General features: G+C 42.9%; 1 protein-coding gene across 1 annotated transcript in view; it reads left to right on the top strand.

Moving 5' to 3' along the window:
* The window catches only part of FRMPD3 (FERM and PDZ domain containing 3), an 84,565-nt gene that overhangs the window by 53,973 nt on the left and 13,219 nt on the right, over positions 1-17,373 (top strand). The window contains 1 exon segment of the mRNA XM_027769686.1: positions 9,365-9,509. Coding sequence (XP_027625487.1) covers positions 9,365-9,509 — 145 coding nt within the window.

Genomic DNA, 17,373 nt, shown 5'->3' on the forward strand with positions numbered 1-17,373 from the left:
GCGCCTACATGGCTGACTGTGTGGCTTGAATGCTTGAAATACACACCAGGTGCATGTGTGTGCATGTGTGCATACCCAAAAGCCTGAGAGGGGATCACAGCGTGACCATTCCCCTTGTAGGGAATGCTCTCTCCATTTTCTCTCTTTGTTTCCCCCTCTCTCTGGCAAGCACACACACCATCTGGCAAATTATTAGAAAGAAAGAAAGAAAGAAAGAAAGAAAGAAAGAAAGAAAGAAAGAAAGAAAGAAAGAAAGAAAGAAAGAAAGAAAGAGGAAGAAAGAAAGGAAGGAGGGAGGGAGGGAAGGAAGGAAGGAAGGAAGGAAGGAAGGAAGGAAGGAAGGAAGGAAGGAAGAAAAAGAAGGAAGGAAAGAGTAGATTAAGGGAGAAAAAAGGGGGAAGGATAACAAGGGAGAAATTCAAGATTTCAATTTGATAGGTATTTAGTATGAACTTCCTGTTACCAGGAAGCATGCTAAATAAAATGGGGGATAGATACACAGATTAAAGGGAAAAAAGCATAACTTCTTACCCTGAAGAAGCTTACCATCTTTTCTTTTTTTAATTGCTAGAGAGTGTGCACACCACCAGCAACCAGAGAGAGGCAGAGCAAGAAGAAAGTACTCCACCCCAATGGGACGTGGTCATTCCACCATTTCATCTTTGTTTTTCCATTCTCTCAGGATTTGGGGCACACACTCACATGTGCCTAGTATGTTTCTCAAGCTACAGAGACCAGGACTCAACTGTATTTTCGGCCGTATGGGATCCAGCTGCCTTAACCACTAGGCCATGGGGCTGGCCCAAAACTTACCATCTTGTAAAAAAGAAATACACAAATAGATAGCAAACTGAAGGAGCTGCTACAGAAGAGTTAACCAAGAGAATATTAGGAAAGTACAGAAGAGGGCGAAATTCTGGCCGGGGCTGGGGGGAGGGGAGGAGAATAACAGAAGGCTTCCTGGTGGTGCTATCAGCAATATTTGTGGTTTCTGAGAGTTGGTTCTGGGAAGGAGTTGGGAGAAGAAGGTTTAGGAAACTCCTTATTAGAAAATGACTTCCCTAGGGACCAGCAGTTAGCATAATGGCTGGACTCCCATGTAGTCGATCGCGGTTCACACCCTGAACCCGGTGGCTTGAAACTCACGCCGGGCAAGTGTGCGTGCAAGCCCAAGATCCCAAGAGGAGAACAGAGGAAAAGGGATTGCAGCCCCCCCCTTGGGGGTGATTTCTTGCTTTCTGTCTCTCTGTCTCTCTCTGTCTGTCTGGCTGGCAAGTGCATGCGCCCTATAGCAAAAACCTCTTCAAAAAAAAGAAAAAGAACAGAAAATAACTTTCCTAAGCTCAGCAGGTGTCAATTCACAGAGTTAGTGGTGTGCTGGAGCCAGCTTGCACAGGCACATCAGAGTCAGCTGGGCCCATCTCTCCCAACCCTGCATTCAGTGACACCATACTGATAGTTTGAAAGCATCCTCAATGGGAGTATGTACACCAGAGAAATTGGAAAATGCTGCAAATCAGGACTTGGAAGTACTGGTTGAGAAAAGCTTACCAGCACACTGCTTCATAGGGTACACTGCAGAAAGACAAGCTGAGTTTCTTTAACAGGGGACTTGAAAGTTTGTTAGATATACCCCTACATATCCCCTGGCATATCCCCCCTAGATATGCCACTTTGATTTGTGAATATTCTGGAAGAGCATCGTGAAACTAAGATTATTGACTTAAGAAGTTCTCAGCCCTGGCTACACATTTGAATCATACAGGGAGATTTTAAACCCAGTGGATGTCCAGCTCTTTCCTGACTATTTAAATCAGAATTTCTGGGATGGAGGCCAAGCAAATGTAGGTCTTTACTTCTTCCCAGGTGATCCTAGTGTGCTTCTTGTCTGAGAACCCTTCCTTTAAGTGATATTCTGTCTTGTTCTCAAATTAGCTGGCTATACCCAATTAGCCTTTCTTAGTGCTATAGAGGCAAGTACTCAAATATTCTGGTTCCCTGGAACCCAAGGACCATTATCTTGTACCCTAGCCCCCATGCCTCTGGATTCCTATCTTTTTCCTTTTTTTTTTTTTTTTTTGAGAGGTTTTTGCTATAGGGCCTGTGTGCTCGCCAGAGAGAGACAGAAAGCGAGAAATCACCCCCCAGGGGGGATGGCCACGCTGCAATCCCTTCTCCATTCTCCTCTTGGGATCTTGGGCACGCACACACATGCGCCTGGCGTGAGTGTCCAGGACTCAAACCGTGGTCGACGACATGGGAGTCCAGTGACATAGCCATTACGCTAACTGCTGGTCCCTCTTTTTCCTATTTTCAGGGATGGTAGAGTGAAGCAAGACTAACCCAAGTTGTTCTCCTCTCTAGTTGACATCCCATGGTGGGTGTCTTAGAACTCCCAGGGCACCCCAGGGAGGAGATGTGGCTGAAGCATGTCAAATTAATCTCTATTGTACCCTCTCCTAGCTGGTTCATGCCTCAAACTCCATTCTTATCTCATTTTCCATTTGAAGATGGTTTGGCATATTTAGTTACAATTTTCACTCAGCTTATTTGCTCTTAGTGGAGTGAACATGAGGTAGTGTTCAAATATCTTTCTCCAAGAGACAGCAGTCTGAGACTGAGACACCACTGGGCCATTTCCATACCCCATTACCACAGAAGCTCATAGAGAGGAAAAAGAAACCATCAAAGGAATGTCCCAAGGGGTCTTTTGTGGCCCAGTGTGTCTCCTGTACTCATGTCTGAGCTTTATTGCTCTAGTGCTTTCTGTAGGGACAAGCATTACATTAGACGTCATGATCATTAAAATCCTATTTAAATAAAATGTTGTTTTGAAGATTTCTAAGAAACTTATACAGCCTCTTTGTTTGCCGGCTTTTGATTCAATTTTTATCTCTGCTGGCAAAAACTGCATCTGTGTTTCCTTTGCAAGCTGCATTTGGCATGTGTTAGGGCCCGGTTTGCTTTCTGAGGATCCCGATGAGGGGCTCTTATTGTGCCATGCTGAACAAGTTAGGGATGTGCTCGGCCCTCTCTGTGCACAGCGTCCTCTCTGTGTCCTCATGCTCTTTTTATTACTGACATCAGTCTATATTGGAGGTAAGAGGGAAATTGAAGTAAAGTCAGACAGTTAAGTCAGTTAGTCAAGTCATCACCTGGCCTCCAGTCAGCATCTTTCCATTAGCCAGCCAAACAGCCAGCCAGGTAGCCAAGCAGTCAGAATGTGTAGCTGGTGGGCATTCTGCCAGTCCTGCAGCCAGATCATCAGCCAGGACATAAGTGAATCAGACTGCCCTGCAGCCAGCCAGCCCATCCATCTATCAGTCATTCAGCCTGTAGGTTGGTCAAATGGTCTCTCATTCTATTTGCCACCATTTCCTCAAAGAAGCTTTCTCAAGCATTTTTTAAAAGTTTATTTTATTTATTTATATTTAGTTTTTGCTATAGGATGAGTGCACTCACTGGAGAGAGATTAAGTGAGAAATGAGAAATAACCTCCCAGGGGAGATGGCCATGCCACAATTCCTTCTTTTCCATTCTCCTCTCTGGATTTTGGACATGCATGTATGTACATGTCCCCAGAATGTTTTTCAAGCCACTAGGTCCAGGACTCAAACTGCTCAGTTGACCATATGGGATCTAGCTGTCTTAATCTCCATGCTACTAGCTGGCCCTAAAATGTATTCATTTATTTCTTTCATGAATGAGTGAGAAGGATACACAGAGAGAGAGAGAGAGAGATAGAACCCCAAATAGGGTCCTGATGCTACAATACACTCCTACCCTCAGCCAGCTCAGGATCATGGGCACACATGCCTGACATACTCAAGGAGATCCATACTCATGAACCCAGAACCTTCCCATGTAAGCCAGCCTCGCAGAACATCATGTTTTACCATCAAACCACTGCTAGGCCCCTTCTCCAGCATCTGAATCCAAGTAAGTCATGCACATGTGCCACCCCCAAACATATACACATACATGCAAACATACTTCTCTAGGACATTCTATGTTCTGTTAGCTTTCTGTACTTTTCATTTATTCATTCATTTGTATAGGATATGTATACTGACCAGAGAGAGAAAAAAAAGAAAAAGAAAGAAAGAAAGAGAGAAAGAAAGAAAGAAAGAAAGAAAAAACTCTTTAGCGAGAATGACCATGCTACAATCCCTTCTTCTCCATTCTCCTCTCAGAATTTTGGGCACACTTGCACACGTATCCAATATGTTTCTCAAGTCGTCAGGTCTGGGACTCCAACAGTGCAATTGGCCATGTGGGATCCTGCTGCCTTAACTACCAAGCTCTGTGCTTTTCATTTATAGTGCTTATATCTTATTATCATATCTATGTGATTATTTGGCTTGTGTTTTATTTCCCACTACACCCTAAGCTCTATGAGGTGAGAAATCGGGCTAGCCCTGTTCTGAAGTGAATGGATGCATTCTCAGTTGGTCATGTCCTCCATGGGGGCATCTAGCCCATTTGTAGCAGCTTACTAGGTGCACAAAGCAGGGCACAGGAGAGAACCATAGGTTAAGGTATGAAGATGTGAAAGAATGTGATGAACTATAATTGATGTGTCTTTGTTGGAGCACAAGGTGAGAGACAGTGATGGGAAAAGGGTATTTTAGTCTGTTTTGTGACAATTAAAAAAATACTTGAAAGTAGGCAATTTATAAAAATAAAGGTTGGGCCAGCTGGTGACAAAGTGGTTAAAGGGGGGCTGGATCCCACATGGTTGACTGTGTGGTTTGTGTCCTGGACCCAGCGGCCTAAGAGTCATGCTGGGTTCCTGTGCACATGTACCCCAAATCTTGAGAGGAGAATAGAGGAGAAAGGATTAAGGTGTGGTCATCCCCTCCGGAGGATGCTTTCTCACATTCTCTCTCTCTTTCCAGTGAGTGCACATGCCCTGTAGCAAATTACAATCAATCAATCAATCAATAAATAAAAATCAAGGTTTAGAGTCATCCAATAACATGGTGGTTAAGGCAGCTAGATCCCATATGGACGACCGTATGGTTTCAGTGTCAGACTTGCGGCCTGAAAAACCTGCTAAGTGCATGTGCCTGTGTCCACAAAATACCAAGAGGAGAATTAGAGAAGGGGTTATAATGTGGCAATCCCCCATGTGGGGTGCTTTTTCATTTTCTCTCACTCTCTCTCTCATCCTCTCTCTTCCTTTCTCTGTCTCCAGCGAGTGCACATGTCCTCTAGTAAATTTAAAAAGAGAAAAAGAAGAAGAAAGGGGAAAAAAAGGTTTATTCAGCTCATAGTTTGGATGTCCAAGATTCAGGGCCTGTCTCTGGTGGGATCTTCTGGTTGCATCACAATATGCAGAGGGCAAGAGAACAGTCTGTGTTTCACATATCTATCTCATTCCTTTTCCTTTTAAGCACACTGGAATTCAGTCATGGGGACCTTGCCTTAACCACTCAATCACTAATCTCCCAAAGGTCTCACCCTCAACACAATAATTGGATTAAATTGGCACCCTCTTAATCCCATTACAATCAAATCTCAACACGTGAAATTTGGGTGACACCCAAGCCATAAGAGAGGGCCCAGAGTGAGTGATATAGTTATAGATGTAGGTTGAAACCAAGCTGTTATAAGGCAGTTGGATTTTATTCTACAGGTGATGGTAAGGAATTTTTTTTAAAAGATGCCAGAGGGAGCATGCACTCATGAAAGAGAGAAAGAGAATAAGAGAGAGAGCACTGCGCCCCACAATGGGGCATCTCACATCACAATCTCCCCTTCCTCCATTTCTACTTCCCATCAGGATTTTGGAGACATGCACACATGCACCCAGCACGTTTTTCAAGCACCAAGATGAGAACTTGAACTGCAGTCAGCCATGTGGGATCCAGCTGCCAACTGTACTACAGGATCAGCCCTGCATGGAAGACTTTAAGTGATGATAATTGTGCATTAGAAAGACCCCTCAGACAGCAATCTGCATGTGAAGTGAAGCAAAGGAGACTGTAGGCAAATCAGTCAATCAAGAGGCTGTTGAAGGTCCTTAGGTTAGTGTATCCCAACCTTTCTCATATCATGAAAAATGTCACAATTTGTATGACAAAACATACAAATAAGGTAAACATACCCAGATGAGGCAGCCTGTAGCCAGAGGCAACAGGATCCAGAGACCAAGAGGCTTAGCATCTTAGTACACTTGTCACCCAGTCACATGTACCTTGAGAAATTTGGGTCTGAGAGGAAGATGGTGTGAACCTGAAACAAGGCAGTAGCGGTGGGGATGGCCATGATGTCTATGAATGTTCCTGAGGCGAGCTCAGTGAGTCTTGGGCCCTCGTAGTAAATGGTAGTAGCAGTCTTCCCCACCAAAAACTCTGAGTATCCTTCTGCTATTGGTGGCAGGAGTTGAAGCAGGGAGAAATAACTGATCTCACCTTAAACAAAGTTCCACCCGCTTTGTTTTTACTTTGTCGTACACAAGGTTAACCATTGTCGTGACTTAGAAACATCCATAACCAGAGATATGAACTTCCCTTCTGCCCCTTTCTAATAATAACTCAAAGTAACATTTCATTCCTGGCCCCTTTGTCACTAGAGAAGTCATTGTTCCTCAAGATACAGACTGTTCCTTTTTCTTCCCAAAGATATTTGCCACAGTCCATAAGAGCATCACTGACTTGTTGCAAATTGGGCAGAGTCCAAATTCCTTAATGTGACATGTAATATAATTGAGTGTATAATAATTATGGGACTATCAAGATAGTATTTGATCCAGCACAAAAATTGTGTGATATAGACATACAGGTTCTGAGATAGGAAAAGAGTTCAAGGGAGAATTGATGCAGATGTTGATTTTGGAACCCCCAACATAGGGTTGAAAGTTGATACGCTGATGGAGAATTGAGGGTTATAGACTGAGCCTTGGGAGGGCACAGAGTGAGGATAGGTTGCATAAGAAGAGCAAGTCAAAGAGAGATTTTATGGAGATGCTCAGAGCATATTGCAATCTCACAGAAATAGAAGCCAAGAAAAGAATTTCCAAAGGAGAAGGTAGTCACTATCGCCAACCAAAAGTAACAAGTTGAGAGGTGTGAAGAATGAATACAAATAATTGTGTCTAGCTAGAAGCTTAACTTCTAGATCAGGTAGCAAACTATGGCTCGTGGACCAGATCTGATCCATTGCCTATTTCTATAAATAACATTTTGTTTGAACACAGTCACACCCATCTGTTTAGTTTATAGATTATCTACGATTACTTTCACACTACAATGGCAGAGTCAATGTGGGCTACAAGGTCCAAAATAATTACTGTCTAGCCCTTTGTAGGAAAAGTGTGCTGACTCCTAGTCTATATGAACTACAAAATATTCTACTCAAGCTATGTGTCAAGATCCTGGGAGACAGAAAAGAAAGCTAGTGTAGCATTAGTTCACAGCTGAGCTGCTTTGGATTCACAAGGTGATAATACAACTAAAGAAGACTAATCTAGTTGATTGCCAAGTTGAATCAAGGCTTCCCAATGGTCCTTCCTTTTTCTTTTTAATATTTTTTTCTACAAGATGTGTGCACTCACTGGAGAGAGACAGTGAGCGAGACAAAATAAGCAAGAAAGCATTCCCATTCACACACTCCCCAAGGGAAATGGTCACACCGCAATCTTTTCTCCTCTATTTCTTCCTCCTTTGGGGATTTTTTGGCACACAAGCACATGTGCCCAGAATGTTTCTCAAGCCACCAGCCCAGGACTCAAACTGTGTAGTCAGTCATGTGGGATCCAGTCACCCTAACCACCACACCAAAAATTGGCTCCTTTTTTAGTGGAACAGCAACTAGTAGTCTCCTAGTGGAGACCCAGATCACCTCTCTCCTGAACTGTTATGATGGCCTTCTCATTGGTTACAGAAAGTCTCATTCCCTCCTCTTAATTCTTTTAACTTTTAATGCTTGTTCTGAGAACCTTAAGTGGTCACAGCAACCTACAGCCCTATGGCTCCCTCTTTAGCCTCAGTAGTTATCTGGAGATCACCACACTATCCCAGGAAGAATACCTCCATGACTGACTTCAGTACGTCCACATTTAATAAAGTCATACTTTTATTTATTTATTTATTTATTTATTTATTTATTTATACTAGGTAACCCCAGGATTAATCTGACTAATTTAGGGTTAGGACCAAAAGTCAAAAAAAAAACATGGGGATTAGCACGTGGTGTAATGACTATGTTGCTGGACTCCCATATAGTCGACCACAGTTCGAGTACGGGACCTGGTGGCTTAAACTCATGCCGGGTGTGTGTGCGTGCATGCCCAAGATCCCAGGAGGAGAATGGAGGAGAAGGGATTGCAGTGTGGCCATCCCCCCTGGGGGGTGATTTCTCGCTTTCTGTCTCTCTGTCTCTCTCTGTCTTTCTGGAGAGCGCACATGCCCTATAGCAAAAACCTCTCCCCCACAAGAAAAGTCAAAAGAATATGCAAGTATTTCCTAAAACGAGTTTAAAACAATAACAACAACCTTATACCATGATGTGTTCTGTAAAAATAGATCTTTGTGGTAAAAAAAAAAAATTAGAAAAGCTTGGAACACTAAAACCTCCTTTAGAAGTTTCACAAAGCACATTAATATATTAAAAGATCTGAGACTTCCCATAGTAAAACTATCTACATAATTTTGTTTAGCCCAATATCATAAATATATATGACCAAGAAGCTTTTTTTAAAGTTTTTGCCATAGGGCATGTGCACTCACCAGAGAGAGACAGACAGACAAACACAGAGAGAGGGAAAGTCAGAAACCACAACCCAGGGCAATCCCTTCTTTTCCATTTTCCTCTTGGGATTTTGGGCATGTATGCACATGTGGCCAGCCTGATCTTCAAGTCACTGGGTCTGAGACTCAAACCGTGACTGGTCATGTGGGAGTCCAGTGCCCTAACCACCACATCATCTGCTGGCCCCTCAAGAAACTCTTTTAAGAAGAACCAATTAAGGACCAGATGGTGGTACAACAGTGAAATGTGACACTCTTTGAGACTGACCTACATGGAAAGTTCTAGGTTTGCATCCAAAGATCTCTCTGAATATACCAGGCATACACATGCCTGTGATCCAGAACTGATTGAGGTTTGGGGTGGATTGTGGTGTTAAGACACTGTTAGGGAGTACTGTCTCTTTTTCTCTGTCTCTTAGTGGAAGAAGCAAATACATAAATTTAAAAAAGAAGAAGAAATGATTTGTCAAAAACTGTGTGCCTCAATTTTTGACTAAAGAAGTATAGTTTCCATAACCATGAAAGCCATCCTATCTTTGCTACCATTCTCTGGAAATTCACCTGCCTCCCTCCTTCCAGGGTCTTCATGTTTCTTCCCATGTCTCCCACAGCCTCTGGTGCTGTTGATGGAGTGGCCGGAAGCCACCAACTTTGCCTGCCTGATTGCGGGGTACTGCCGCCTCCTGCTGGATTCCAGGAAGATGGTCTTTTCCAGGCCTACCAGCCAGCCTCTTCCACCTCCAATGATCAAGGCAGGTAGGGCTCAGCCTCGGTTTTCAGTGTGCTGGAGGCCCTTTGGACCCTGGAGACATAGAGGGAGGACCTCCACTGTCTTGGTGCTTTCCACATCCTGACAGCACCTGGTTCCCCTGTAGCTGTCCTGCAGCTCTATATCCTCCTGGCAAATGCCAATGAGAAATATAGTTGACCTTCATATGTGTGTGTTCCATGAAATATGTCTGTGACAGTGAGTCAAGGCGATTGAGTCAGTAAATGAATGTGAGATACAAATAGCAAACAAGTGATACATAGAACCAATCAAAGAATTGCAGAGGCTCTAAGGCAGAGCTTTAGAAGTATAGAGATCTAGGAGAGATTCCTGGGTGTTCTTCTTAGTTGAAGATGGGATTGAAGATGAAGATAAAACCTCTCTTTCTGGAACCAGCAGATGGAGTAATGGCTACGTCGCTGGAATCCCATGTAGTTGAATGTGGTTCGAGTCCCAGACCCAGTGGCATAAACTCACGCCAGGCGTGTGTGCATGTGTGCCCAAGATCCCAAGAGGAGAATGGAGGAGAAGGGATTGCAGTGTAGCCATCCCCCAGGAGGGCGATTTCTCACTTTCTGTTTCTGTCTTTCTAGCAAGCACAGAAGCCCTATAGCAAAAACCTCTCCACAAAACAAAACAAACAAAAAAACATACCTCTCTTTCTGTTCATCATAGCAGGAATTGATTGAGCTCTCTGACATATTAGGCCCTGAAACGCTGGGGTAGGAAAGATGATATAGGCCCAGAAGAAGGGACCACAAAGAACAAGCTCAAGTGAGCAGAAAACTTCCCACTTAGGCAACTCGTTGTAGCCATTTCTCAGAGCTATCATGGAAATGGGCACAGACAAGGACCTTGGGAAAAATCAGCCTAGTCTAGGTGCTGCCACCCATAACTGAAACAGGAGGAGAAGGTCACTCACAGAGCAGCTATTACGCATATAAAGAGATTTTAAAATTTTTGTGAAAAATAATGGAATTCAAGTATGCGTTTATTTTGGTGTAAAACATTTTTAAATCCATGTGAAGTATTTCACAATATATGTTTCTGTTTTTTAATTGTCAGAGCGCATGTGCACTCTATGGAGAGAGACCAAGACTCAGAGATGGAGAGAGGGAAGAATGCACCCTTCCACAAAACGAGGCTGTACTCATGCTGCAATCCCTTCTCCACTTCTCCATCCTTTCAGGATTTGGGGCATGCACACAAAGCCTTGTGTATCTCTCAAGCCACTGGCACTAAGACTTAAACCGTACTTGGCCATGTGGGATCTGGCTCTCCCAACCACTAGGCCATGGACTGACCCATAATACATATTTTCTTTGAACTTTTTGAAGACCTCTCACATTTGACCTAAGGCTTACATATGCACAGTAAGTGCTCCCCAATCTCAGCACTCAAACATCATCAACAAAGCTGAGTCTTAACACCCAGTAGTCACCTACCTCATGTGCTGAATACACCATTTATTTGCCCTTGCCATTTGGCTATTTCTTTTCTCTTCATAGCTATCTTGATTGTCAGAATGGTTACATCTGCTCTAGACCAAAGTGTTTGAGAGTAGAAATACATCCACTCCTAGTAGATGACCCAGTACCTAGAGGGCTGTGAAACTCCCACACACACATTCTCTCACCTCATTGTCTATTCACAAATAAGGCCAAGTTTACATCTCATAACATTGTCCACAGGAATTAATAGGCAATCTGCCCAACACAGATTTAGGATCCCAGCAAAATTTTAGGGCTGATGTTATCTCATGGCCCCTAAGAAGAGGAGAGGATCACTGAGATTTCAGCTTGGGTTACAGTGAAGGGAAGATCAGTTCCTGATCTTGTCGACCTTTAGGACTAAGGTCCAAAGTTGAGGTGGATTTCTTCCATCAGCCCCACTTTCATCTCAAAACAGAAGTCCCAGTGTCAGCTGTTTAGCAAAGACCTTTATAGAGAACAGGTACCCTCCCAACCTCATCTGAGCTTGTCCCTCAGAAGTCAAAGCACCAGCCCAGTCAGGGCCCAGTCTCTCTGGAAAGGGAAGAAGAGACCTGACCAGTTCTTTATTTTTGTCCTACAACAGCTACTGCCTGCCCACTCAATGCTCAGCCTACTGGGCCTAAAAGATGCTACTAAACCAGCATCTGGGAAAAAGAAAGCATCACCTCCCTTCAAGTTCTAGAGGGAAAGGAGAATGAGGAATTGGGAGGGAAGGGACTCCCTCTTGGGCTTTTTTTGTCCTTTATGGAAGGAGAGTATTTTATTTGTATGTACAGAAAGCTCAACAGTGTACATTTAACCCAGTTCAGTGGTGAGCTCTTTAGCCTTTGCCTTTTTCATCTTGGCATTGCATGCCACAGATTTTGGGTCCAGAACATCACCTCCACAGTGATGGTGGATCTCAGAGTATCTGTCATAACTGATCCGGATGGCTTCCACCAGCTTAGGCAGGGTACCTTTTTCCTCTGAGTTAACCTATGTGAAGGTGATGGTGGTGCAGGTTTTCCTGTGTCCCAGGCATCCCAACCTGACCTTCTCCTTAATAATGCAGTAGGGAACTCCTATCTTCCGACACAGGGCAGGCAGTAAGACAACCAGCTCAATAGGGTCCACATCATGTGCAGTCACCACCAGTTGAAGTTTATTGCTCTCCACCAAGGTGGTGACAGGATTGACCCCTGTTCAGAGGACAGTGGCCTCTTAGTGGGGACAGCCCCATTACCAGCAGCTTTCTTCTCAGCCTGAGCCAACAAGTGCTGCTGCTTCTCTTGTTTTGTCTCTGGCCTGTACTTCTGGGCCAGTTTAAGCAGCTGAGTAGCCCTGGCAGTCCAGGGCCTGGGTGAACTGGTTAATCGCAGGAGGGACTTTCAGCCATTTGCGGAGGACAACCCTCTAGCGCTGCAGTCAGGTGTAGCAGGACCATTTGACAAAGTGGACAAGGTCCCTTTTGGGCTGGATGTCCTGTCCTATTCCAAAATTCGTAGGTCTTTTCTCAAAAAGGGGACTGACCACCTTCTTAGCCTCCTGCTTCTTCATAACAGCAGGGGTCAGAGCTACCTTCTTCCTCTTCAGCATCTTGGGCTACTGGAGAAGAAATCCTTCATGGACTTTATTAGTGACTTCACTGAAGTAACTGTTTCACTTATTCACTCAACAAATCCTTCTTTCTTTCTTTCTTTCCTTCTCTCTTTCTCTCTTTCTTTCTTTCTTTCTTTCTTTCTTTCTTTCTTTCTTTCTTTCTTTTTCAGGAGAGGTTTTTGCCTTACCAGAGAGAGACAGAGAGAGTGTGAGGGAAAGTGAGAAATCACCCTCTAGGGAGGATGACCATATCGCAATCCCTTCTCTTCCATTCTCTTCCTGGAATCTGGGCATACACGCACATGCGTACAGCATGAGTTTCAAACCACCAGGTCTGGGACTTGAACTGTGGTTGGCCATGTGGGAGTCCAGTGACATAACCGCTATACCATTTGCTGGCCCTAAATATTTCTTAAATATTCATTATGTTCCAGGCACTGGGGATACAGATTTGAATAACAGACATAGCCTTTATGTTTCTTGCTGTCACACAACTTACAGTCTAGTGGGGAGAATACATGTGACTAAAAGGATGATGTCAATACAGTTAATCACCTTAGATTTATATAGAGGGAACAGATACAACAGAGAAGCACATGAGTTTGAGGGTCCAGAAAGACTCTGAGCTTAGAGAAAGACTCAGACAAATGCCAATTCTCCATCTGTACTAGGGTGGAGGGAAATCTAGAGGCAGTTGCCATCTCTGTGCAGCCCTGTGTACTGGGAGAATTCAAAAAAATAATAAACCTATTCAGGACCTCCATTGGAGGAACTCACTTTACATTTTTTACTACTGGTAGCAAACAGTTTGGTCTGGTGAATTGAATATGCTGATTAATGTCTAATATATATCTGATGTAAGACTTACCCACTTCCATGTAGTTTAAACCCAACAGCATGAGGAGTACTAAAGTTAGACTGAACACAATAGACTCTGATTAGTCAGAAAGAACATGAGGGTCTCACAAGGCCTCTAGGTCATCATTATAAACAATGACCTTTGGACTATAGAATATAGCAGGGCCAAGTACTAGAATGCTGGTTGAGTCAGTGTTGTGGTGACTATAGTTTATATATCTATAAATAAACTGCATGCATTTTCAGCCATAACTCCAATCATATCACTGTCCTGTTTTTTGTTTGTTTGTTTGTTTTTGTTTTTTTGTTTTTTGTTTTTGTTTTTGTTTTTGTTTTGGAGAGGTTTTTGCTATAGGGCGCATGCGCTCACCAGAAAGACAAGAGAGAGACAGAGACAGAAAGCGAGAAATCACCCCCTGGGGGGGGATGGCTATGCTGCAATCCCTTCTCTTCTCCTCCATTCTCCTCTTGGGATCTTGGGCACACACGCACACACACTCAGCGTGAGTTCAAGCCACCAGGTCTGAGACTCGAACGGCAGTCGACTATATGGGAGTCCAGTGACATAGCCATTACACCAACTGCTGGTCCCAACTGTCCCGTTCTTTGAAAGCATTTCTTCCCTAAAGTTACTCTTATTGGTGACTGAATTCAGAGAGATAGATTAGGGAACCTTCTTGGGGAAAATTTAAGAGCAATTTACAACAGATTTACATTCTGAGAGGAACAGTCTCAGCCATCAGCCAACAGCACTTGGTTTTACTGGCATTCTAACCTTTGCCTGGAAGAGATCTGGGCTCTCCAGATACATCTTCTCCTCTGACCTGGAATTATTGGGCTGGGCATTACTTGGCCTCAACAGTCTAGTGTTGGGAGATGTTTGCATTACAAGATGACTATTATTTTGAAGAATCCATTTTCAGAAGGCATGGGGAGTGGTTCTGTAGTCTCACTCTGCCTTCCAAAGTTTCTGAGAACTCCAGCCCTTGCCTGAGAGGAGTCATAACCTGCTTATTAGACATGCCCCTGGGAGCCACCACAGATAGCAACTTGACTGTTGCCAGTTGACTTCCTTGATTACTCCACTGTTCTTATAGGTAGTTAGTACCTAGTGCTTCTCCAGGATCTGTGGACAATACCTTGATGTACAGAGACCTTATGACCTGAGAGTTTGTACTCCTGGCTCAATGCTCCCCTGGAGCACTTCTTCCCTAAGTGTCAGAGGCCCTTGTTGGAGGGTCATTAACTATTATTCCCTCAACTGATCCAGAGTTTCGTAGATTCAGTAAGGCCCAGTAATATCTGAATCAAACCCACTCAGTGGAATTACATTAAATCTATATTTAAAGAGGGAACATGGTCTGTGGAAAACTGCAAAAGGTTGGGATCTGAAGTCAGAGAGACTTGGGTTCCAGTCCCTGCTCTACCATATCTTAACTGTCTCAGTTTCCTCCTCTGTAAAATGAGGATAATAATATAGTCATACACATCAAAATGATACTTCAATCAATGATGGACTACATATACCATCCGGCAAGATTATACCATATAACCTAGGTGTATAGTGGGCAATAAGGTCTATATTTGTGAACATATTCTCTGATGTTTGTGCAATGGCGAAATCACCTAATGATTAATTTCTTAAAACATAGCCCTGTCAATCCATGATGCATGACTGTACTACCTATTTCATGAGGATTTGATAAGATCATGCGAGATAAGCCACATAAAGTTTTCACAGTGCAGAGCACATTTTTTTGCTCTTTTTATAAGGACTGTGGGTTCATGATGCACCCAATGCTATGAAGTCTTTTGTTTTGTTTTGTTTTGTTTGTTTGTTTGTTTGTTTGTTTAATAAACAGCTTTATTTAGATCTAACCTCCAAGCTATAAAAATCACTCACTTAGGGCCAGCAGGTGGCATAGTGATTAAGGTGCTGGACTCCCACATGGCCTACCACAGTTCCAGTCCCAGTCCCAGCAGCTTCAAAATCACTCCATGTGTATGTACATTGCATGCCCAAAATCCCAAGAGAACAATGGAGAAGAGATTGCATGGGCATCCCACCTGGGAGTGATTTCTCATTTCCCCTCCCTCTGTATATTTCCAGTGAGCACACACACCCTATGGGGAAAAAAAATCACCCATTTATAGTGTACTACTCAATGTTTTAAAAATATATTTAGTGAGATCAGCAAATGGTGTAATGGTTATGTTGTTGGACTTCCACATATTCAACCGTGGTTTGAGTCCTGGACCTGGTGGCTTATGTGCATGCCCAAAATCCAAAGAGGAGACTGAAAGAGAAGGGATTGCAGCATGGTCATCCCCTGTGGGGGATGTTTTCACCCCCCTGTGGGGGATGTCTCTCCAGTGAGCACACAGGCCCTATAGCAAAATCTCTCTAAAATTTGTTTAAAATAAAATAAAATGTATTTAGTGTATTTACAGGATTGTACAACCATCCCCACAATCCAATTTTAGAATATTTTTGCCCCTCCTAAAACAAACTACCCATTAGCAGTCATTCTCCATTTCACCCCTAATCACCACCGAGCCTTAAGGAATTACTGATCTGTTTTCTGTCTCTGTAGCTTTATCTATTCTGGACATTTCATATAAATGGAATCATAAAATCTATAGTCTTTTGTGACTTGCTTTTTTCACTTAGCATAATGTTTGCAAAGGTCATCTAGGCTGTAGCATGTATCAATACTTCATTCATTTTTACTAATGTATATTATTCCATTGTATGAATATATCATATTTCTTTGTATCCAATCATAGATATTTGAGTTGTTTCCACCTTTTGGCTACTATGAATAATAATGTTATAAACACTTATGTATAAGTTTTTGTGGGGATATATGTTTTAATTTCCCTTCAGTATATACCTAGGAGCAGAACTGTTGGTCAAATGGTAACTCTATATTTAAGTTTTAGAAAAACTACCAAACTGTTTAGCAAAGTGACTGCACCATTTTACATTCCCATCAGCAATGTTAGCAGTATACATTTCCACTGTATCCTTGTCAACACTTGATATTGTCTGTCTTTTTAGTTATGTGCCTCACTTTGGGTATGAAGTACTATCTCATTGTGGTTTTTATTTGCAGTTCCCTGGTGACTAATTATGTTGGGCATTTTTTCATGTGCTTATTGGCTGTCTGCATATCTTCCCTGGTGAAATATCTGTGCAAATCATTTGTCTATTTTTTAAAAAATTGCTATAGGATGTGTGTGTGTTTGCCTGAGAGGAATGGGGGACAGAGATAATGAAAAATCACTCTCCTTTTGTAATTTCTTAAAAAGAATTATTTTATTTTATTTTATTTTATTTAAGTTTATTCATCATTATATATGACTAGAAAGAGGTTGAGAGAGACAGAAAGAGACAGAGAGGAAAACTGAGAAAGCAAGCTACCAAGTCTGGGACTCAAATTTGGTCAGCCATGTGGGAGTCCAGCACCTTAACCACCACAACATCTACCAGCCCCCTCCCTTTCTTTTGTTATTTCACTATAAGACACATGCACACATCAGAAAGACAGAGAAAAAGTACTCCCCAGGGTGTATGACCACCGTGAAATCCCTTCTCCTCTGGGTATTTTGGGCACATATGCACACATGCACACACACCCATCATGTTTCTCAATCCATAGGGTCTGGAACTCAAACCATACACTTGGACATGTGGGATTGAGTCACTTTAACCACCGTACTATCAGCTGGCCTCAACACCATTTTTAAATGGAGCTATTTGACCATAGACATGGGAATTTATTTCTGGATTCTCAGTTCTACTCCATTGATCTATATACCTTATATCCTGGGAACCAGCAGTTAGCGTAATGGCTATGTCGCTGGACTCCCACGTAGTCAACCGCAGTTCACATCCTGGACCCGGTGGCTTAAAACTCAC

This window comes from Tupaia chinensis, unplaced genomic scaffold (genome assembly GCF_000334495.1).
Source record: "Tupaia chinensis unplaced genomic scaffold, TupChi_1.0 Scaffold000082_1, whole genome shotgun sequence".
Taxonomy (NCBI): Eukaryota; Metazoa; Chordata; class Mammalia; order Scandentia; family Tupaiidae; genus Tupaia; species Tupaia belangeri.